Source organism: Schistocerca americana, chromosome 3 (assembly GCF_021461395.2).
Source record: "Schistocerca americana isolate TAMUIC-IGC-003095 chromosome 3, iqSchAmer2.1, whole genome shotgun sequence".
Lineage (NCBI taxonomy): Eukaryota > Metazoa > Arthropoda > Insecta > Orthoptera > Acrididae > Schistocerca > Schistocerca americana.
Window position 1 is genome coordinate 911,333,383 of NC_060121.1, and position 19,504 is coordinate 911,352,886.

Genomic DNA, 19,504 nt, shown 5'->3' on the forward strand with positions numbered 1-19,504 from the left:
ACTGTTGATGAGTCTTGGGTTTATCGGTATTACTCAGGAATGAAGTTCCGGTCATCGCAATGGAAGCATCCATTATCTGCAAGACCCAAAAAAGCAAGGGAAGTCTGCAGCAGTGTGAACCCTTGCTGACCATTTTTTTTTATTCTTGTGATGTAGTCTTATCATGAGTATGCCCCAGAAGGTACTAATGTCAACAAAAAGTACCACCGAGAGTTTGTGCATCACCTTCTTGAAGCAGGGAGATGCAAATAGTTTACTGTGTGCAGTTGGCACCTCCACCATGATAATGCACTCATTCTCAATTCAGAGTTTTTTTGACCAACCACAATACAGCTGTGGTTTGTCAGCTGTGGTCTGTCAGCTTCCCTGTTCCCCTGATCTAGCATTGAGTCAGTTCTGCTGCTTCCAGCAGTGCAGCAGCATTGGGAGAGTTGCGTAGAAACTGAAAGTACAACTTTGAAGGTGACTAGTGTCAAACAACTGTATGTGAATAAAGATCAAATAAATGTCGGATACTTTTTGAACAGCCATTATATATGTTTAAAGCTTTCCTGGTGTACTGATTGTTCCATAAAAACACGGGAGAACTGCCGAATATCGGTAACATCCTGCTACAATATTTCGGCGCAGAGTCTTCTGGCCAGATATCCGGCAGTTCTCCCTTGTTTTTATGGAACAGCCATTATATAATTTATCTGAAACCTTCTGGTATCTCTAGGTCTCTTTTGGATGTGCAGCTTCCTTTAATGATTCTTAAACCAAGTGTTAGCAGTGGTTAAATTATACTTTGTGTAAAACTTGACAAGGCACTTTATCCTATTATTTGTATACCCCTCTCCAAGTTCTCTAACCATTTTTCCTTTTCCTGCTGAGGGTGGAGATCTCTATTTATGTAAAGTTTTGTCACGTACCTCTGCTCTCTCGCAGGTAACACTTGTCAGCATTGTTATTTCAGTCATCGTGTCATTTTGATTTTTCACCACATTAAATTTTTTCCATGTCTATACTATCATGCTTATCATTACTTATTAAGGCCATATTTAGTTGCCTATCTGATTTTCTTTCTTTTTTTTTTTTTTTTTTTTTTTTTTAAGAACAGCTGAGTCTACAGATTGTTCATAATGCTTCCTTTGCAGTTTTTCATGTCTAAAGATTCCTTGGCTTTTCTTAATTATTACTTCTGCCCTGCTGACAGTCTTGAAAAGATTATTGTTGTTTGAATGTCTGCAAAATTGTCAGATAATGTACACAGACCAGTTTTACATTACTCTTTGTTTCTGTCTCTTATTCTTTGCACACACATCTCCCTGTATCTAGTGAAACCTCTATGCTTTTATTTATCCTAGTCATGTGTATTTCTTTTTATTGATTATATCATTTTGCAGATGGCAGCATTCACATGAAACAGTATAAATGACAGTCGCTTCATATTGTTCCATCACTCTTTCAAGATGAAGTTTTGTGTTTGGTATTTACCGTGAATGTGGTGTTTTACATTTGCTAACATCATGTGACAAATTCCAGTGGTCTCTTCAGTCCAAGTCTTTGACACACAGACACACATTGTACTGCCATTTGTTCTGATCAATAATTGACGAAGCTTCACTGCGCAACAAATTATATCTTCAAAGGCTGGCTGTACATACCCATTTCAATTCCTTAATGTGATGTTTAGTGTTGATGTATGGTTTTCCCACATGGAGCATTACTGCTGACATAACAGTATATTTCCTTGTGTGATGGTGGACAGGTATTTGACTTGGGAGAATCATATAAATAACACCTGTTGTAACATGAGGGCAATTATATTTCTAATGAGAAAAACTTTGAGCACAAGAAACACACAAACAATACTAATGATATACTATGGGCTAGTCCAAACACAACTGTCATATGGTATCCTGGTATGGGGAAATGCAAATGTGCATATACGAAGATTATTAAAGCTACAAAAGAAAGCTGTAACATTTATAGCGAAATTACCTTGTAGATACACCTGCAGAAACAAATTAAGTGAAATAAAAATTATGATTGTCATGTCTCCATAGGAGACAACAAAATATCTTTGGATTCAGAGGAGAAAGTTGATGATTGAAATTTTGTGAAAGAATCTCACTGCAGTGAGATGCACTATCATTTTTATGATACCACCCACATGGGCATCGTATCCATGACACACTCTCCCTTATTTCACGACAATACAAAATGAGGTCCCTTCCTTTGAAATTTTTTCATGTCATCTGTCAAACCTATCTGGTAAGGATACCACCCCATACAGAAATACTCTAGAAGAGAACAGACAAGCATAGTGTAAGCAATCTCTTTAGTACATTTTTTCAACTTCTCACAAATTTTCTGATTATAAATTGCAGTATTTGGTGGTTCACTTTTAGCACAACATTTTACTGAAACAGTCACTACAGGATTGTATTTTGTTTGTGTTACTAAATTATTACAACTGCTCTCTTCTGGAGCCTGAACACAGTATCCACATAGGCTGCACATCTTCCACCCTAAATTTTAATCCCATATGTGAATGTAGATGTATTAATCGGTTGTACATTTCTTCCAGGGCAGTAGTTATTATGGTTGTGAGACAGTTTAATGAGTACAGAGCACAGCTAATAATTTTATGCATATTAACTGATATGATTTTCTGTGTAAGATGCTCATGCATCAAAATATCTAATGTTGTTGTTGGTGTTGTGGTCTTCAGTCCTGAGACTGGTTTGATACAGCTCTCCATGCTACTCTATCCTGTGCAAGCTTCTTCATCTCCCAGTACCTACTGCAGCCTACATCCTTCTGTATCTGCTTAGTGTATTCATCTCTTGGTCTCCCTCTACAATTTTTACCCTCCACGCTGCCCTCCAGTACTAAATTGGTGATCCCTTGATGCCTCAGAACATGTCCTACCAACCGAACCCTTCTTCTAGTCAAGTTGTGCCACAAACTCCTCCCCAATTCTATTCAATACCTCCTCATTAGTTATGTGATCTACCCGTCTAATCTTCTGCATCCTTCTGTAGCTCCACATTTCGAAAGCTTCTATTCTCTTCTTGTCCAATCTATTTATCGTCCATGTTTCACTTCTATACATGGCTACACTCCATACAAATACTTTCAGAAATGACTTCCTGACACTTAAATATATTCTCGATGTTAACAAATTTCTCTTCTTCAGAAACGCTTTCCTTGCCATTGCCAGTCTACATTTTATATCATCTCTACTTCAACCATCATCAGTTATTTTGCTCCCCAAATAGCAAAACTCCTTTACTACTTTAAGTATCTCATTTCCTAATCTAATTCCCTCAGCATCACCCGACTTAATTCGACTACATTCCATTATCCTCATTTTGCTTTTGTTGATGTTCATCTTATACCCTCCTTTCAAGACACTGTCCATTCCACTCAACTGCTCTTCCAAGGGATCACCAATTTAGTATTGGAGGAAAGTGTGGAGGGTAAAAATCATAGAGGGAGACCAAGAGATGAATACACGAAACAGATTCAGAAGGATGTAGGTTGCAGTAGGTACTGGGAGATGAAGAAGCTTGCACAGGATAGAGTAGCATGGAGAGCTGCATCAAACCAGTCTCAGGACTGAAGACCACAACAACAACAAGTTGTAGAGTCAGTATTGCCTCACATGTTCCAACATTTCTATGGAATCCGAACTGATCTCCCCGTGGTCGGCTTCTACCAGTTTTTCAATTCGTCTGTAAAGAAATCGCGTTAGTGTTTTGCAGCTGTGACTTATTAAACTGATGGTTCGGTAATTTTCACATCTGTCAACACCTGCTTTCTTTGGGATTGGAATTATTATATTCTTCTCGAAGTCTGAGGGAATTTTGCCTGTCTCATACATCTTGCTCACCAGATGTTAGAGCTTTGTCAGGACTGGCTCTCCCAAGGCTGTCAGTAGTTCCAATGGAATGTTGTCTACTCCGGGGGCCTTGTTTCGACTCAGGTCTTTCAGTGCTCTCTCAAACTCTTCACGCAGTATCATATCTTCCATTTCATCTTCATCTACCTCCTCTTCCATTTCCCTAATATTGTTCTCAAGAACATCGCCCCTGTATAGACCCTCTATATACTCCTTCCACCTTTCTGCTTTCCCTGCTTTGCTTAGAACTGGGTTTCCATCTGAGCTCTTGATATTCATGCAAGTGGTTCTCTTTTCTCCAAAGGTCTCTTTAATTTTCCTGTAGTCAGTATCTATCTTACCCCTCATGAGATAAGCCTCTACATCCTTACATTTGTCCTCTAGCCATCCCTGCTTAGCCATTTTGCACTTCCTGTCGATCTCATTTTTGAGATGTTTGTATTCCTTTTTGTCTGCTTCACTTACTGCATTTTTGTATTTTCTCCTTTTATCAATTAAATTCAGTATCTCTTCTGTTACCTAAGGATTTCTACTAGCCCTTGTCTTTTTACCTACTTGCTCCTCTGCTGCCTTCACTATTTCATTCCTCAAAGCTACCCATTCTTCTTCTACTGTATTTCTCGCCCCCATTCCTGTCAATTGTTCCCTTATGCTCTCCCTGAAACTCTGTACAACCTCTGGTTCTTTCAGTTTATCCAGGTCCCATCTCCTTAAATTCCCACCTTTTTGCATTTTCTTCAGTTTTAATCTACAGTTCATAACCAATTGACTGTGGTCAGAGTCCACCTCTGCTCTGGAAATGTCTTACAATTTAAAATCTCGTTCCTAAATCTCTGTCTTACCATTATATAATCTATCTGAAACCTTCTAGTATCTCCAGGGTTGTTCTATGTATACAACCTTCTTTCTTGATTCTTGAACCAAGTGTTAGCTATGATTAAGTTATGCTCTGTGCAAAATTCTGCCAGGTGTCTTTCTCTTTCATTTCTTAGCCCCAGTCCATATTCACCTACTAAATTTCCTTCTCCTCCTTTTCTACTGTCGAATTCCAGTCACCCATGACTATTAAATTTTTGTCTCCCTTCACTACCTGAATAATTTATTTTATCTCATCATACATTTCATCAATTTCTTCATCATCTGCAGAACAGGGAATCAGTGATCATAAGGCCATTGCAGCATCCCTGAATACGGACGTTAATAGGAATATAAAAAAGGGAGGAAGGTTTATCTGTTTAGCAAGAGTAATAGAAGGCAGATTTCAGACTACCTAACAGATCAAAACGAAAATTTCTGTTCCGACACTGACAATGTTGAGTGTTTATGGAAAAAGTTCAAGGCAATCGTAAAATGCGTTTTAGACAGGTACGTGCCGAGTAAAACTGTGAGGGACGGGAAAAACCCACCGTGGTACAACAACAAAGTTAGGAAACTACTGCGAAAGCAAAGAGAGCTCCACTCCAAGTTTAAACGCAGCCAAAACCTCTCAGACAAACAGAAGCTAAACGATGTCAAAGTTAGCGTAAGGAGGGCTATGCGTGAAGCGTTCATTGAATTCGAAAGTAAAATTCTATGTACCGACTTGACAGAAAATCCTAGGAAGTTCTGGTCTTACGTTAAATCAGTAAGTGGCTCGAAACAGCATATCCAGACACTACGGGATGATGATGGCATTGAAACAGAGGATGACACGCGTAAAGCTGAAATACTAAACACCTTTTTCCAAAGCTGTTTCACAGAGGAAGACCGCACTGCAGTTCCTTCTCTAAATCCTCGCACAAACGAAAAAATGGCTGACATCAAAATAAGTGTCCAAGGAATAGAAAAGCAACTGGAATCACTCAATAGAGGAAAGTCCACTGGACCTGACGGGATACCAATTCGATTCTAGACAGAGTACGCAAAAGAACTTGCCCCCCTTCTAACAGCCGTGTACCGCAAGTCTCTAGAGGAACGGAAGGTTCCAAATGATTGGAAAAGAGCACAGATAGTCCCAGTCTTCAAGAAGGGTCGTCGAGCAGATGCGCAAAACTATAGACCTATATCTCTTACGTCGATCTCTTGTAGAATTTTAGAACATGTTTTTTGCTTGCGTATCATGTCATTTCTGGAAACCCAGAATCTACTATGTAGGAATCAACATGGATTCCGGAAACAGCGATCGTGTGAGACCCAACTCGCTTTATTTGTTCATGAGACCCAGAAAATATTAGATACAGGCTCCCAGGTAGATGCTATTTTTCTTGACTTCCGGAAGGCGTTCAATACAGTTCCGCACTGTCGCCTGATAAACAAAGTAAGAGCCTATGGAATATCAGACCAGCTGTGTGGCTGGATTGAAGAGTTTTTAGCAAACAGAACACAGCATGTTGTTATCAATGGAGAGACGTCTACAGACGTTAAAGTAACCTCTGGCGTGCCACAGGGGAGTGTTATGGGACCATTGCTTTTCACAATATACATAAATGACTTAGTAGATAGTGTCGGAAGTTCCATGCGGCTTTTCGCGGATGATGCTGTAGTATACAGAGAAGTTGCAGCATTAGAAAATTGTAGCGAAATGCAGGAAGATCTGCAGCGGATACGCACTTGGTGCAGGGAGTGGCAACTGACCCTTAACATGTTGTTGTTGTGGTCTTCAGTCCTGAGACTGGTTTGATGCAGCTCTCCATGCTACTCTATCCTGTGCAAGCTTTTTCATCTCCCAGTACCTACTGCAACCTACATCCTTCTGAATCTGCTTAGTGTATTCATCTTTTGGTCTCCCTCTACGATTTTTACCCTCCACGCTGCCCTCCAATACTAAATTGGTGATCCCTTGATGCCTCAGAACATGTCCTACCAACCGATCCCTTCTTCTGGTCAAGTTGTGCCACAAACTTCTCTTCTCCCCAATCCTATTCAATACTTCCTCATTAGTTATGTGATCTACCCATCTAATCTTCAGCATTCTTCTGTAGCACCACATTTCGAAAGCTTCTATTCTCTTCTTGTCCAAACTATTTATCGTCCATGTTTCACTTCCATACATGGCTACACTCCATACGAATACTTTCAGAAACGACTTCCTGACACTTAAATCAATACTGGATGTTAACAAATTTCTCTTCTTCAGAAACGCTTTCCTTGCCATTGCCAGCCTACATTTTATATCCTCTCTACTTCGACCATCATCAGTTATTTTGCTCCCCAAATAGCAAAACTCCTTTACTACTTTAAGTGCCTCATTTCCTAATCTAATTCCCTCAGCATCACCCGACTTAATTAGACTACATTCCATTATCCTTGTTTTGCTTTTGTTGATGTTCATCTTATATCCTCCTTTCAAGACACCGTCCATTCCATTCAACTGCTCTTCCAAGTACTTTGCTGTCTCTGACAGAATTACAATGTCATCGGCGAACCTCAAAGTTTTTATTTCTTCTCCATGAATTTTAATACCTACTCCGAATTTTTCTTTTGTTTCCTTTACTGCTTGCTCAATATACAGATTGAACAACATCGGGGAGAGGCTACAACCCTGTCTTACTCCCTTCCCAACCACTGCTTCCCTTTCATGTCCCTCGACTCTTATAACTGCCATCTGGTTTCTGTACAAATTGTAAATAGCCTTTCGCTCCCTGTATTTTACCCCTGCCACCTTTAGAATTTGAAAGAGAGTATTCCAGTCAACATTGTCAAAAGCTTTCTCTAAGTCTACAAATGCTAGAAACGTAGGTTTGCCTTTCCTTAATCTTTCTTCTAAGATAAGTCGTAAGGTCAGTATTGCCTCACGTGTTCCAGTGTTTCTACGGAATCCAAACTGATCTTCCACGAGGTTGGCTTCTACTAGTTTTTCCATTCGTCTGTAAAGAATTCCTGTTAGTATTTTGCAGCTGTGACTTATTAAGCTGATAGTTTGGTAATTTTCACATCTGTCAACACCTGCTTTCTTTGGGATTGGAATTATTATATTCTTCTTGAAGTCTGAGGGTATTTCGCCTGTTTCATGCATTTTGCTCACCAGATGGTAGAGTTTTGTCAGGACTGGCTCTCCCACGGCCGTCAGTAGTTCCAATGGAATATTGTCTACTCCGGGGGCCTTGTTTCGACTCAGGTCTTTCAGTGCTCTGTCAAACTCTTCGCGCAGTATCATATCTCCGATTTCATCTTCATCTACATCCTCTTCCATTTCCATAATATTGTCCTCAAGTACATCGCCCTTGTATAGACCCTCTATATACTCCTTCCACCGTTCTGCTTTCCCTTCTTTGCTTAGAACTGGGTTTCCATCTGAGCTCTTGATATTCATACAAGTCGTTCTCTTATCTCCAAAGGTGTCTTTAATTTTCCTGTAGGCGGTATCTATCTTACCCCTAGTGAGATAGGCCTCTACATCCTTACATTTGTCCTCTGGCCATCCATGCTTAGCCATTTTGCACTTCCTGTCGTTCTCATTTTTGAGACGTTTGTATTCCTTTTTGCCTGTTTCACTTACTGCATTTTTATATTTTCTCCTTTCATCAATTAAATTCAATATTTCTTCTGTTACCCAAGGATTTCTCCTAGCCCTCGTCTTTTTACCTACTTGATCCTCTGCTGCCTTCACTACTTCATCCCTCAAAGCTACCCATTCTTCTTCTACTGTATTTATTTCCCCCATTCCTGTCAATTGCTCCCTTATGCTCTCCCTGAATCTCTGTACAACCTCTGGTTCTTTTAGTTTATCCAGGTCCCATCTCCTTAAATTCCCACCTTTTTGCAGTTTCTTCAGTTTTAATCTACAGGTCATAACCAATAGATTGTGGTCAGAGTCCACATCTGCCCCTGGAAATGTCTTACAATTTAAAACCTGGTTCCTAAATCTCTGTCTTACCATTATATAATCAATCTGATACCTTTTAGTATCTCCAGGGTTCTTCCATGTATACAACCTTCTTTCATGATTCTTAAACCAAGTGTTAGTTATGATTATGTTGTGCTCTGTGCAAAATTCGACCAGGCGGCTTCCTCTTTCATTTCTGTCCCCCAATCCATATTCACCTACTATGTTTCCTTCTCTCCCTTTTCCTACACTCGAATTCCAGTCACCCATGACTATTAAATTTTCGTCTCCCTTCACAATCTGAATAATTTCTTTTATTTCATCATACATTTCTTCAATTTCTTCGTCATCTGCAGAGCTAGTTGGCATATAAACTTGTACTACTGTAGTAGGTGTGGGCTTCGTATCTATCTTGGCTATAATAATGCGTTCACTATGCTGTTTGTAGTAGCTTACCCGCGTTCCTATTTTCCTATTCATTATTAAACCTACTCCTGCATTACCCCTATTTGACTTTGTGTTTATAACCCTGTAGTCACCTGACCAGAAGTCTTGTTCCTCCTGCCACCGAACTTCACTAATTCCCACTATATCTAACTTCAACCTATCCATTTCCCTTTTTAAATTTTCTAACCTACCTGCCCGATTAAGGGATCTGACATTCCACGCTCCGATCCGTAGAACGCCAGTTTTTTTTCTACTGATAACGACATCCTCTTGAGTAGTCCCCGCCCGGAGATCTGAATGGGGGACTATTTTACCTCCGGAATATTTTACCCAAGAGGACGCCATCATCATGTAATCATACAGTAAAGCTGCATGCCCTCGGGAAAAATTATGGCTGTAGTTTCCCCTTGCTTTCAGCCGTTCGCAGTACCAGCACAGCAAGGCCGTTTTGGTTATTGTTACAAGGCCAGATCAGTCAATCATCCAGACTGTTGCCCTTGCAACTACTGAAAAGGCTGCTGCCCCTCTTCAGGAACCACACGTTTGTCTGGCCTCTCAACAGATACCCCTCCGTTGTGGTTGCACCTACGGTACGGCTATCTGTATCGCTGAGGCACGCAAGCCTCCCCACCAACGGCAAGGTCCATGGTTCATGGGGGGGGGGACCCTTAACATAGACCCTTAACATAGACAAATGTAATGTATTGCGAATACATAGAAAGAAGGATCCTTTATTGTATGATTATATGATAGCGGAACAAACACTGGTAGCAGTTACTTCTGTAAAATATCTGGGAGTATGCGTGCGGAACGATTTGAAGTGGAATGATCATATAAAATTAATTGTTGGTAAGGCGGGTACCAGGTTGAGATTCATTGGGAGAGTGCTTAGAAAATGTAGTTCATCAACAAAGGAGGTGGCTTACAAAACACTCGTTCGACCTATACTTGAGTATTGCTCATCAGTGTGGGATCCGTACCAGATCGGTCTGACAGAGGAGATAGAGAAGATCCAAAGAAGAGCGGCGCGTTTCGTCACAGGGTTATTTGGTAACCGTGATAGCGTTACGGAGATGTTTAATAAACTCAAGTGGCAGACTCTGCAAGAGAGGCGCTCTGCATCGCGGTGTAGCTTGCTCGCCAGGTTTCGAGAGGGTGCGTTTCTGGATGAGGTATCGAATATATTGCTTCCCCCTACTTATACCTCCCGAGGAGATCACGAATGTAATATTAGAGAGATTAGAGCGCGCACGGAGGCTTTCAGACAGTCGTTCTTCCCGCGAACCATACGCGACTGGAACAGGAAAGGGAGGTAATGACAGTGGCACGTAAAGTGCCCTCCGCCACACACCGTTGGGTGGCTTGTGGAGTATCAATGTAGATGTAGATGTAGATGTAGAGCTAGTTGGCATATAAACTTGTACTACTGTAGTAGGTGTGGCCTTCGTATCTATCTTGGCTACAATAATGCGTTCACTATGCTCTTTGTAGTAGCTTCCCCGCACTCCTATTCTTTTATTCATTATTAAACCTACTCCTGCATTACCCCTATTTTATTTTGTATTTATAACCCTGAATTCACCTGACCAAAAGCCTTGTTCCTCCTGCCACCAAACTTCACTAATTCCCACTACATCTAACTTTAACCTATCCATTTCCCTTTTTAAATTTTCTAACCTACCTGCCCGATTAAGGGATTTGACATTCCATGCTCCAATCCGTAGAATGCGTTTTCTTTCTCCTGATAACAACGTCCTCTTGAGTAGACCCCGCCCAGAGATCCGAATGGGGGACTATTTTACCTGCGGAATACTTTACCCAAGAGGACGCCATCATCATTTAATCATACAGTAAAGCTGTGTGCCCTCGGGAAAAATATCTAATAAGTATGGGAATTAAAATTCTTGAAAGAAAGCAAACAATTCAGGAGTAAAGATAACTACTTACTGAATAGGAGAGGCATTGAGTTGTCGACAGACACATAAACGGGACTGAAAACTTCGCCTGCTTTGACTAGTTTCACAGATGGCCTTGCCACCAGTGGGATAGGATAATTCTGTAATGGGACTGGAGTAGTCACAGGAGATGGGGGGAGGGGGGGGGGGGAACACTTATCCTTATTCAGAGGGTGTTCATTGAAATGTGTGGCAAGGGCCTCCCAGCGGGTAGACCTGATTGCCTGGTGCAAGTCTTTTGAGGTGACACCACTTTGGCAACTTGCGCGTCAATGAGGATGAAATGATGATGATGAAGACGACACAAACACCCAGTTCCAGAGCAGAGAAAATCTCCAATCCATCCGGAAATTGAACCCGGCCCCTCCTGGCATGACAAGCCAGCATGCTGTCCACTCAGCTACAGTGGCTGACAGTGGGTGTTTATTTATCATAAGATATTCTGTAATCAGACAACTTGTTCTCATTACCGTTTTGCATTTAAAACACTTGAGTACATTCGTAACTAATATAATCACAATAGTTCACTAACTTTGAGCTACTTATGCAACACTTTGTTGGTGTTGTGTATCAAATTTGGCCACTGTGATATGTTATGTTAATAAGATAAAAAAATGGCCCATTTTTTTTTTCATTTGGAAGCACATAAACATTTTGGCATGATATTTTTCACAGTTAGAAACTGCTCCTCATTTTTTAAATATGGTATGGCACATTTTCTTCTACCACCTAAATAAGAATTTAAAAATCTGATTCTTTGCTTCCTTTATTCAACACTTTACAGAAAAAAGTTGGTACTGCTGTTTGGATTTCTCTTCTAGGAATCGGTACTGCTGTTTGGATTTCTCTTCTAGGAATCCATATTGTGATTTGCTAAGCAAGCTGTATTTACTGAAGAAATATTCCATCTCAACAACAATTACTCTCTCAAGTAATTTAGAAAGTGTGAGGCCACTGAAACTGGCCTGTAATTGATTGTGAAGCTGATTGCTTCCATTTTATTCACTGGTTGTTGTTCAGTGATTTAAGAGGTCAGGAAAAATCCTCTTGGCAGCTGAACTGCACTGCCCACTTTCAAACTGTTGCTGTGTCATCCTTTTAATCTTCAGTAACTTCCACATCAGTTACACATTTCCTTTGTTCATTTTTCAGCAGTTTTCATGAATAATAGTATGCTACTCAACACAAATATCATTTAAAAGCTTACAAACTCACAGATAACTTTGATTTCCTGACTTCTGAGAAAGACTGTGTAGGGTTAGAGTGGCTGTCTGTAGCATCAGCTGATGTTTGGCATCAGTTTAGATCTAGATTGTGGTGAGCACAAAGTCGTGACCTGATCATAACAATTTATTACAGAATAACTGTTTGACATAATTATTTGCATTTGATGCCGTTACGTAGGTTAGTGTTACTAGTTTTTTGTTAAGACCACTTACATTAGTAAACCTCAGCGTGTGCTCCCTTGGTAGCTCGGAGAATGTCGAGACGGTATTCCAGTTCCCGTCAGGTGTTTTGTAACGTGTTCTGTCACAGTACCCACTGCAGCTTATATCCTAGCCTTCAGTTCGTTGACATCAGCAACCGGTGTGACGAAGACTCTATCTTTCATATAGCCCCAGAAACAAAAAGTCAAGGGGTGTCATGTCTGGAGAACGGGATGGCCAGGGTGTTGGACCATTCTTTCCAATTCACTGATCTGGAAATGTTTCATCCAGGAAATCACGCACTATCAAAGCCCAGTGGGGCAGGGTGCTCCATCTTGCTGGAAAATTATCCATGGTTGATATTCTTCTAACTGTGGGGCAATGACCTGTTGCAAACCATCTAAGTAAATGTTGGTGGTAATTAATTTTTCCGCAAAGAAAAATGGACCAAAAACCTTGTTACGCATGAGGCCGCAGAAACATTCAATTTTGTGCTGTCTCACTGTAACTATACAGTAGCATGTGGAGACTCTGAACCCCATATAAGGACATTATGCCTATTAACCATTCCACTGACATGAAAGGTGGATTCATCAGTAAAGCATATGCGATTTAAATAATTGTTAGCGCCATCAATCCTGTTGAGAATCTCAGTTGCAAATTCAGCATGTGTCAGCGAATCATTCAGTTGCAAGGCCTGCACGATTTGCAGTTTGTAAGCATGCAATGTAAGCCTTTCATGAAGAATCTTCACCACACTTGCTTGTGGTATTTGAAGTTCACATGATGCTTGATGAGTTGATTTAGATCAACTCTGTTGAAACGATTGCCAAACACAATCAACAGTTGCATCACTCTCATGAGGCCTGCCACTTTGAGGACGATCTTCAATGCTGCCTGTTTCATTAAACGTTGCCTACCGTCACTTTATTGATTTAACATCAGGAAGGCTGCTTCCAAAGAAGCCCAAAACTTACACTGGGCACTGATGGGCGGTTTCATTTTGTGAAACCAAAGCACACATTGCGCTTTCTCCTGCTTTGACGCCATTTCTCCAGCAACTAACGTGACCTAACAGACTGCATCGGTGTTGTAGAGCACAAGCGCCATCTGTTGGTCACAACAACTAATAACACTAACCAGCCTAATGACATCAAATGTAACTTATTATGTCAAATGGTTATTCTGTTAAAAATATACACCACCACCTTCTTGGGGAGGCAGGGTGGAGGGGGATCAGATGAAATTATTGAAACTTAAACCTGGAGTTGAATACTCTGTATCAATCACCACTAGTTTTACTGGACTTTTATGACTTTAATTATGTACCCAGAATGAAACGACAGTCTCCTTGGAAAGCAGCATACTGATTATGTGAGCACCAGTGCTCAGACACATGCTCTTGACACATTGTATCTCAGAAGTCAGATTTGGATTCAGTGGTTTTTGACTTTAAAAAAGCTTCGGATTTTGTACTACATCAAAATCTGTCAGGGAAATTATTGTAATGTGTAATATTGATCTAGGTTTTTGACTTAATTGAAAACATCCTGACAGCCAGAATGTAACATATTGTCATGAATGAAGAGTCACTACAGATGCTAAATTAATTTAATTGTGCCCCAAGAATGTATGATAGGATTGTGCATAATATGTTAATAAATTTTTCGGAGAATATTATTTACAATCTTGGCACACTTCATATGTGACACATTTATCAAAATGGTGGGTATATTCTGTAAAAATCATAATACTATGAAGTCTGGTCTTGGAAAAGTATCCAAGTGACGCAAACAAGTATAAATACACAGTAGTAGACTTTAAAAACTCAAAATCCAGTAGTTTTTGGCATCATGATTAACCAGTAGAGCTAGTCATTTCATTCAAATACTTTGGAAATATTTTGTGGATTTACTTAGTGGAACAATCACATACATTCAATCATAGATTATGCAAATAGCAAGATGGATTTCTTTTGGTAGAATACTGGGGAACTATCTTGCTTGGAAAAAAGTTTGCCGGTAGAACATCTTTAGAAATACTTCCCTAGTGTTCAAGATCCAGTTGAACTCTTCAGGCACTGATAACATAGGGAGTGCAGGAGGTGTTTTGCAAGTTAATAATGATGAACTAGTTAGCATACAAACAATAAACGTGAAATTGTGGTTAAAGGATTTTGGGACAACTACCATGTCATGAACCAAAGGTGTGAAATGTTTAATCCCATTTTTAATGTGATTTTTGTATTTTATTGTATATTTCTTATTTAAATAATGAAAATATTCTCATCTTATTTAAATTACTGTCATTAGTTTCTCATCTGTATGATGAGTTTTATTTTATTTTTCATTTTGCCCCACAGGCAGGAAAAACTGTGTTAGTGCCAATACCACGTTTACGCAATGGATTATTAAAACAAATACAGTTGCCAGTGGGAGCATCAAATAAAGATTGTAGAGTTGGAGCATCTCGAAAAGGACTTGAGCTGTATGGAAAACCCATTGGATTGGATGCCAAGATCAAAGTTGATTTAGTTATTATTGGCTCTGTTGCAGTTTCAAAAGAAGGTACGTTAATGTTATGAGTTTTATAAGTGCTTTTGTTAGATTTTCATTAGACTAGTATCATTGGCAACTTGCATTTCTGCATATATTCGACCTACTCATATTGCTTAATGCACGAAATGGAGGTGACAGGGAACTGAGCCAGAAAAGGATCTAATCTATATTCCGGAAACAATGGCCATTGGCCTGCTGGAGTATGGTGTTTAGTCAGTTTTCCCCATTTGTTTAGGCAAATACTCGGCTGGTTCTTTCTCTACACCTCTGAAACACAACATACAAATAGTGAAATACAAACACACAGAGGATGTAGCTTGTGCTTTCACAGACAACCGGCACACAGAACTTTCCTCACATAGGGTAACTAACAGTTGGGCAACAGCAAGTGCGTCCTACTAACTATTTTAATGTAAGTGCCAGCTCATGGATTGACAACTGCCAATCATTAGCACTTCCTGGTATGTAAGGGACAAATTCATTTATTAATTTTTCATCTGTTGATCACCTTTACAGTGGTACTGGACATCTCAGGTTCTAAATTAACAAATCATTTGATATTTATAGAAGACACATCTAACAGAAACATGTAATAGTTTCATGTTTACACTTACTACAAGCAGTTTTCTAGCTTCAGACAAATTTCAAGTTTCAGGTAAAGTTTGCAATGCACCGTTGCATACTTCTGTATGTTATATTTACAATTTATTATTTTGTGGCAGATAAATTACCAAGGGAATAATTGCCTTTTATTCCAATCTGTCATTTAAGTATCATGGAAACCTCGTGAACTGGTGCTAAAAATCCCCTTACATTGTAACAAGAAGCCAAGATCAGGTGACTTCTTAATTTTTGTTTGAAAGAAGCCCATATTTTTGTGTTCTTGATCAGCATGGAAATTTATCATTAAATATGAATCCAGCATTTTCAGGTTATTTTTTGCTTAACTTAAGCATTTTTTTCTGTACATAACAGTTTTCTGTAAATTTAATGCTGTATTGTTAACATCTTCGTTCAGCAAAGCAGGAAAGGTTACTCTTAAAAACATATTTATCCATAGCTGTACAGTCAGTATTTGAAATTATTTAAATTTATTTCTGCAGTACTACTTACATGATATATTTCTAATGTAATTAATAGCCTCCTTCTGCAGTTTCTGTAGCGGGAAACCAGCTTTTCTATGCCCTCTTTGTTTAGTTATTTCGCAACAATACAGATTTTTCTTTGTTCAAAAACAATAGTGTATTAAAAGTCTACACAGTAAAGCTTAACAATGACAAAAACTGTCATTGTGCCAAAGAGCATGTAACAGTCTGTGTCTGATAAAACAGAGACATTTAAGTGTCATCTAAGTTGTTAAGTAAAAATGTTCACAACACAAAACTGTAACACTCTTCGTAGAAAGATGCTGCTAGTGAAGAGAGCCACTGTTGAACACTGTTTTTTGCCTTGTCATTGCTGTGAAAGCACTTTCCTCCAGAATCATGTTTCAAGTTCAAGAACAAGTAGTAGACAGAAGGTGTGAGACTGGGGCTGTACAGCAGGTGAATGAACTGCTCTCAGTTGAATTGTTGAATAAGGTTTTGAGTGGCACCAGCAAACAGGGGACTTGCACTGTCTTGAAGCAACTCAATGCCTTGACTGAGCATTATACGACTTTTGTTTTGAACTGCATACTGTACTACATTGACGCATTCACCTCTGGGAAGGAATTCAGCAAGCAAAAAATGATGCAAAAAACACTCTCTCTTTTCACTAGTGCCATCTTGGTGTGAGTAGGACATAGAAAATTTGATTTCTCACTATAACTTATGTCTGAACTACGGTGACAGCTATGTAGAAAAATAGTTTAAGAAATGCTCTTTCTTGTAAAAATAAATTTTGGATTGAAGAAAGGAGGGTCTTTTTTTCCAAATCAGTACCTACTTTCTGGACATTTGCTTACACGCCTTAATTCCTTTGACCCCTATGGGGTCACAGGACACCCAAGAGAACTCGCCATGCATCTCTGTCTTTGGCCATTTCCCTCAGTTCCACCCAGGTCTTGCCAACTCTCCTTGCTTCCCCTTCCACCATCCTCCTCCATGTACCTCTACTTTCTATCATGTATCTATTCCTCTATAGGTGTCTTGTTTGTTTCTCTCCAGAGATCTTCTCCGGCCGCGGTGGTCTAGCGGTTCTAGGCGCTCAGTCCGGAACCGCGCGACTGCTACAGTCGCAGGTTCGAATCCTGCCTCGGGCATGGATGTGTGTGATGTCCTTAGGTTAGTTAGGTTTAAGTAGTTCTAAGTTCTAGGGGACTGATGACCACAGATGTTAAGTCCCATAGTGCTCAGAGCCATTTTTTCCAGAGATCTTCATTATTTATTTTTTCTGGCCACCAGATATTCATTATGAAGCTCTGTAATTACGATGTTATCTTTGTTTCTGGGAGAACAGACAATGCATTTGTATTGAAAATATGAATTTTGGTTTTGCATGTGATGTTTCTGTTTCTCCATATTGGGTACAGTTATATGAAGGCAGCATTTGCCTTCTTCATGCAGTTCTTCACATCTTCTCTGGCTCCACCATCTTCTATCAACACATTACCCAGATACAGGAATGAATTGACAATCTCCACTTGCTGCTCCCCTAAAAGCAGTGGCACTTCCATTTTACGAGAATTTATTCTTATTTCCTTTGTTTTACTTATGTTAACTTGGGCCCAGCAACTTCTTTTTCTTTTTGCATTGAGTTTAATTTATCTTTCTTATCTGTCAGCCTTTGAGATAATAAAACAATGTTGTTGGCTGAGTGGTCAGCACGACGGAATGCCATACCTAATGGCCTTTGAGCTAATAAAACAATGTTGTTTGTGAATTCCAAATCATCCAGATGTCTATGGATCACCCATTGGATTCCTCATCTCTTGTACGCACTGGCTCTTCTCATAAATGAGTCAAGGGCAAGTAGGAAGAGAGTTGATGACAAAGTGCTAACCTGCTGGGCTCTGGCTATTATCTCTGTTGGATGTGTCAGATTTCCCTTGTGGAATACACAACATTTGTAGCAATCATACAGGTCTTTGGCGATGTTTAGAGTCTTCTGTGGTATACCATACTTCGGTGACACCTGCCATAAAACTTGATCTTTCACAGAATTGAAGGCCTTTTGAAAACCGATAAATGCCAGGTACATTGTTGCTTTGACTCTTTGCTTTGCTCTAATATGATCCTAAGAGTATTAATAAGATCATCATGACTGCTTTGTGACTGAAAACCAACTTGTTCTTTATGCAGTCAATTTTTGATTGAATCTTTAATCCTATTTAAAATAATTCTGGTTAGGGCCTCACTGGGTGCTGACGGCCAGTTGTTACAATCCAAAAAAATTCCTTTTTTTTTTGTGGAACTTTACCACTCTGCACTCCTGGTGATTTCCCTTCAAGCCAAATATGCTTTAGCTAGGGATGGAGCATTTCAACAAAGCTTTTTAATATCGGCTTTTCACAGTTCCGGTGCTATGTTGTCTGGGTCTGGAGCCTTTGCATTTTTTAGATTTCTCAAAGCACTTCTTATTTCACCCATTGTGGGACACTGCAGATTTTTATCTTGATCTGCTTCAGCTTCCTCTGGAACATCGCTCACCTGTTCCTTTTGGTTGTCTTTATGATTTAACAACTCCTTGAAATACTCCACCCATCTCTGTAGCTGTGCCTGTTGCTTTGTAATCATCATCCGATCCTTGCCCTTAACTGGCCATCATGTCTAAAGTTCTTCATTGAGAGTTGTTTGGTGGTATTGTACAGCTCCTTTATATTTCCCTGTCTTGCTGCCTCTGCTGATAACTGTGTTAATATAAACACTGCAAATGACAATAGAGAATCAACAACATTTATTGATTCAATTAAAAAGTCTGGTTTTAAACTAAATTTTTCGGAATTCACCAGAGAAAATATTCACTCAGCAACATGCATCGACAACATTGTAACAAATTACTACTTTGATAATGTACATAAATTCTGTCTAGACTGAGGACTTTCTGATCACTCAGCCTCATTTGTCTCACTGGCAAAAACTGATAAACATAATATAAGAAAAACATATATCAAAAGAAGTTTCTGTGAAACAAATATTGAAATATTCTGTGAGAAACTAAGTAAAGTTAAGTGGTATTTCATGGATGGTGATTCAACAAATGATAACTTTAGTACATTCTTAAACACTTTTCTTGAAGTATTTAATGAAGCTTTCCCACCAAGATCGTATTGCAATAAAACGTCAAGTAAGATAAGATGGATCACACCAGGAATAAAAATATCGAGTGAGAGGAAAAGGAAGCTACACAATCAACTGAAGTACAACAAAGATCCTGATTTTGTAAAATATGTTAGAAACTATAAAACTATTTTTAATAAAAGTTGTGAAAGCTTCAAAACAAAT

At 39.4% G+C, this 19,504-nt stretch overlaps 1 protein-coding gene across 2 annotated transcripts in view; it reads left to right on the forward strand.

Annotated features, from left to right (window-relative positions):
* Positions 1–19,504, forward strand: part of LOC124605540 (methenyltetrahydrofolate synthase domain-containing protein) — a 141,989-nt gene that overhangs the window by 17,697 nt on the left and 104,788 nt on the right. For both annotated transcript variants that reach the window (XM_047137295.1, XM_047137296.1), the window contains one exon: positions 14,885–15,089. In XM_047137295.1, the coding sequence (XP_046993251.1) occupies positions 14,885–15,089 (205 nt within the window). The remainder of the gene's footprint in view (positions 1–14,884; positions 15,090–19,504) is intronic.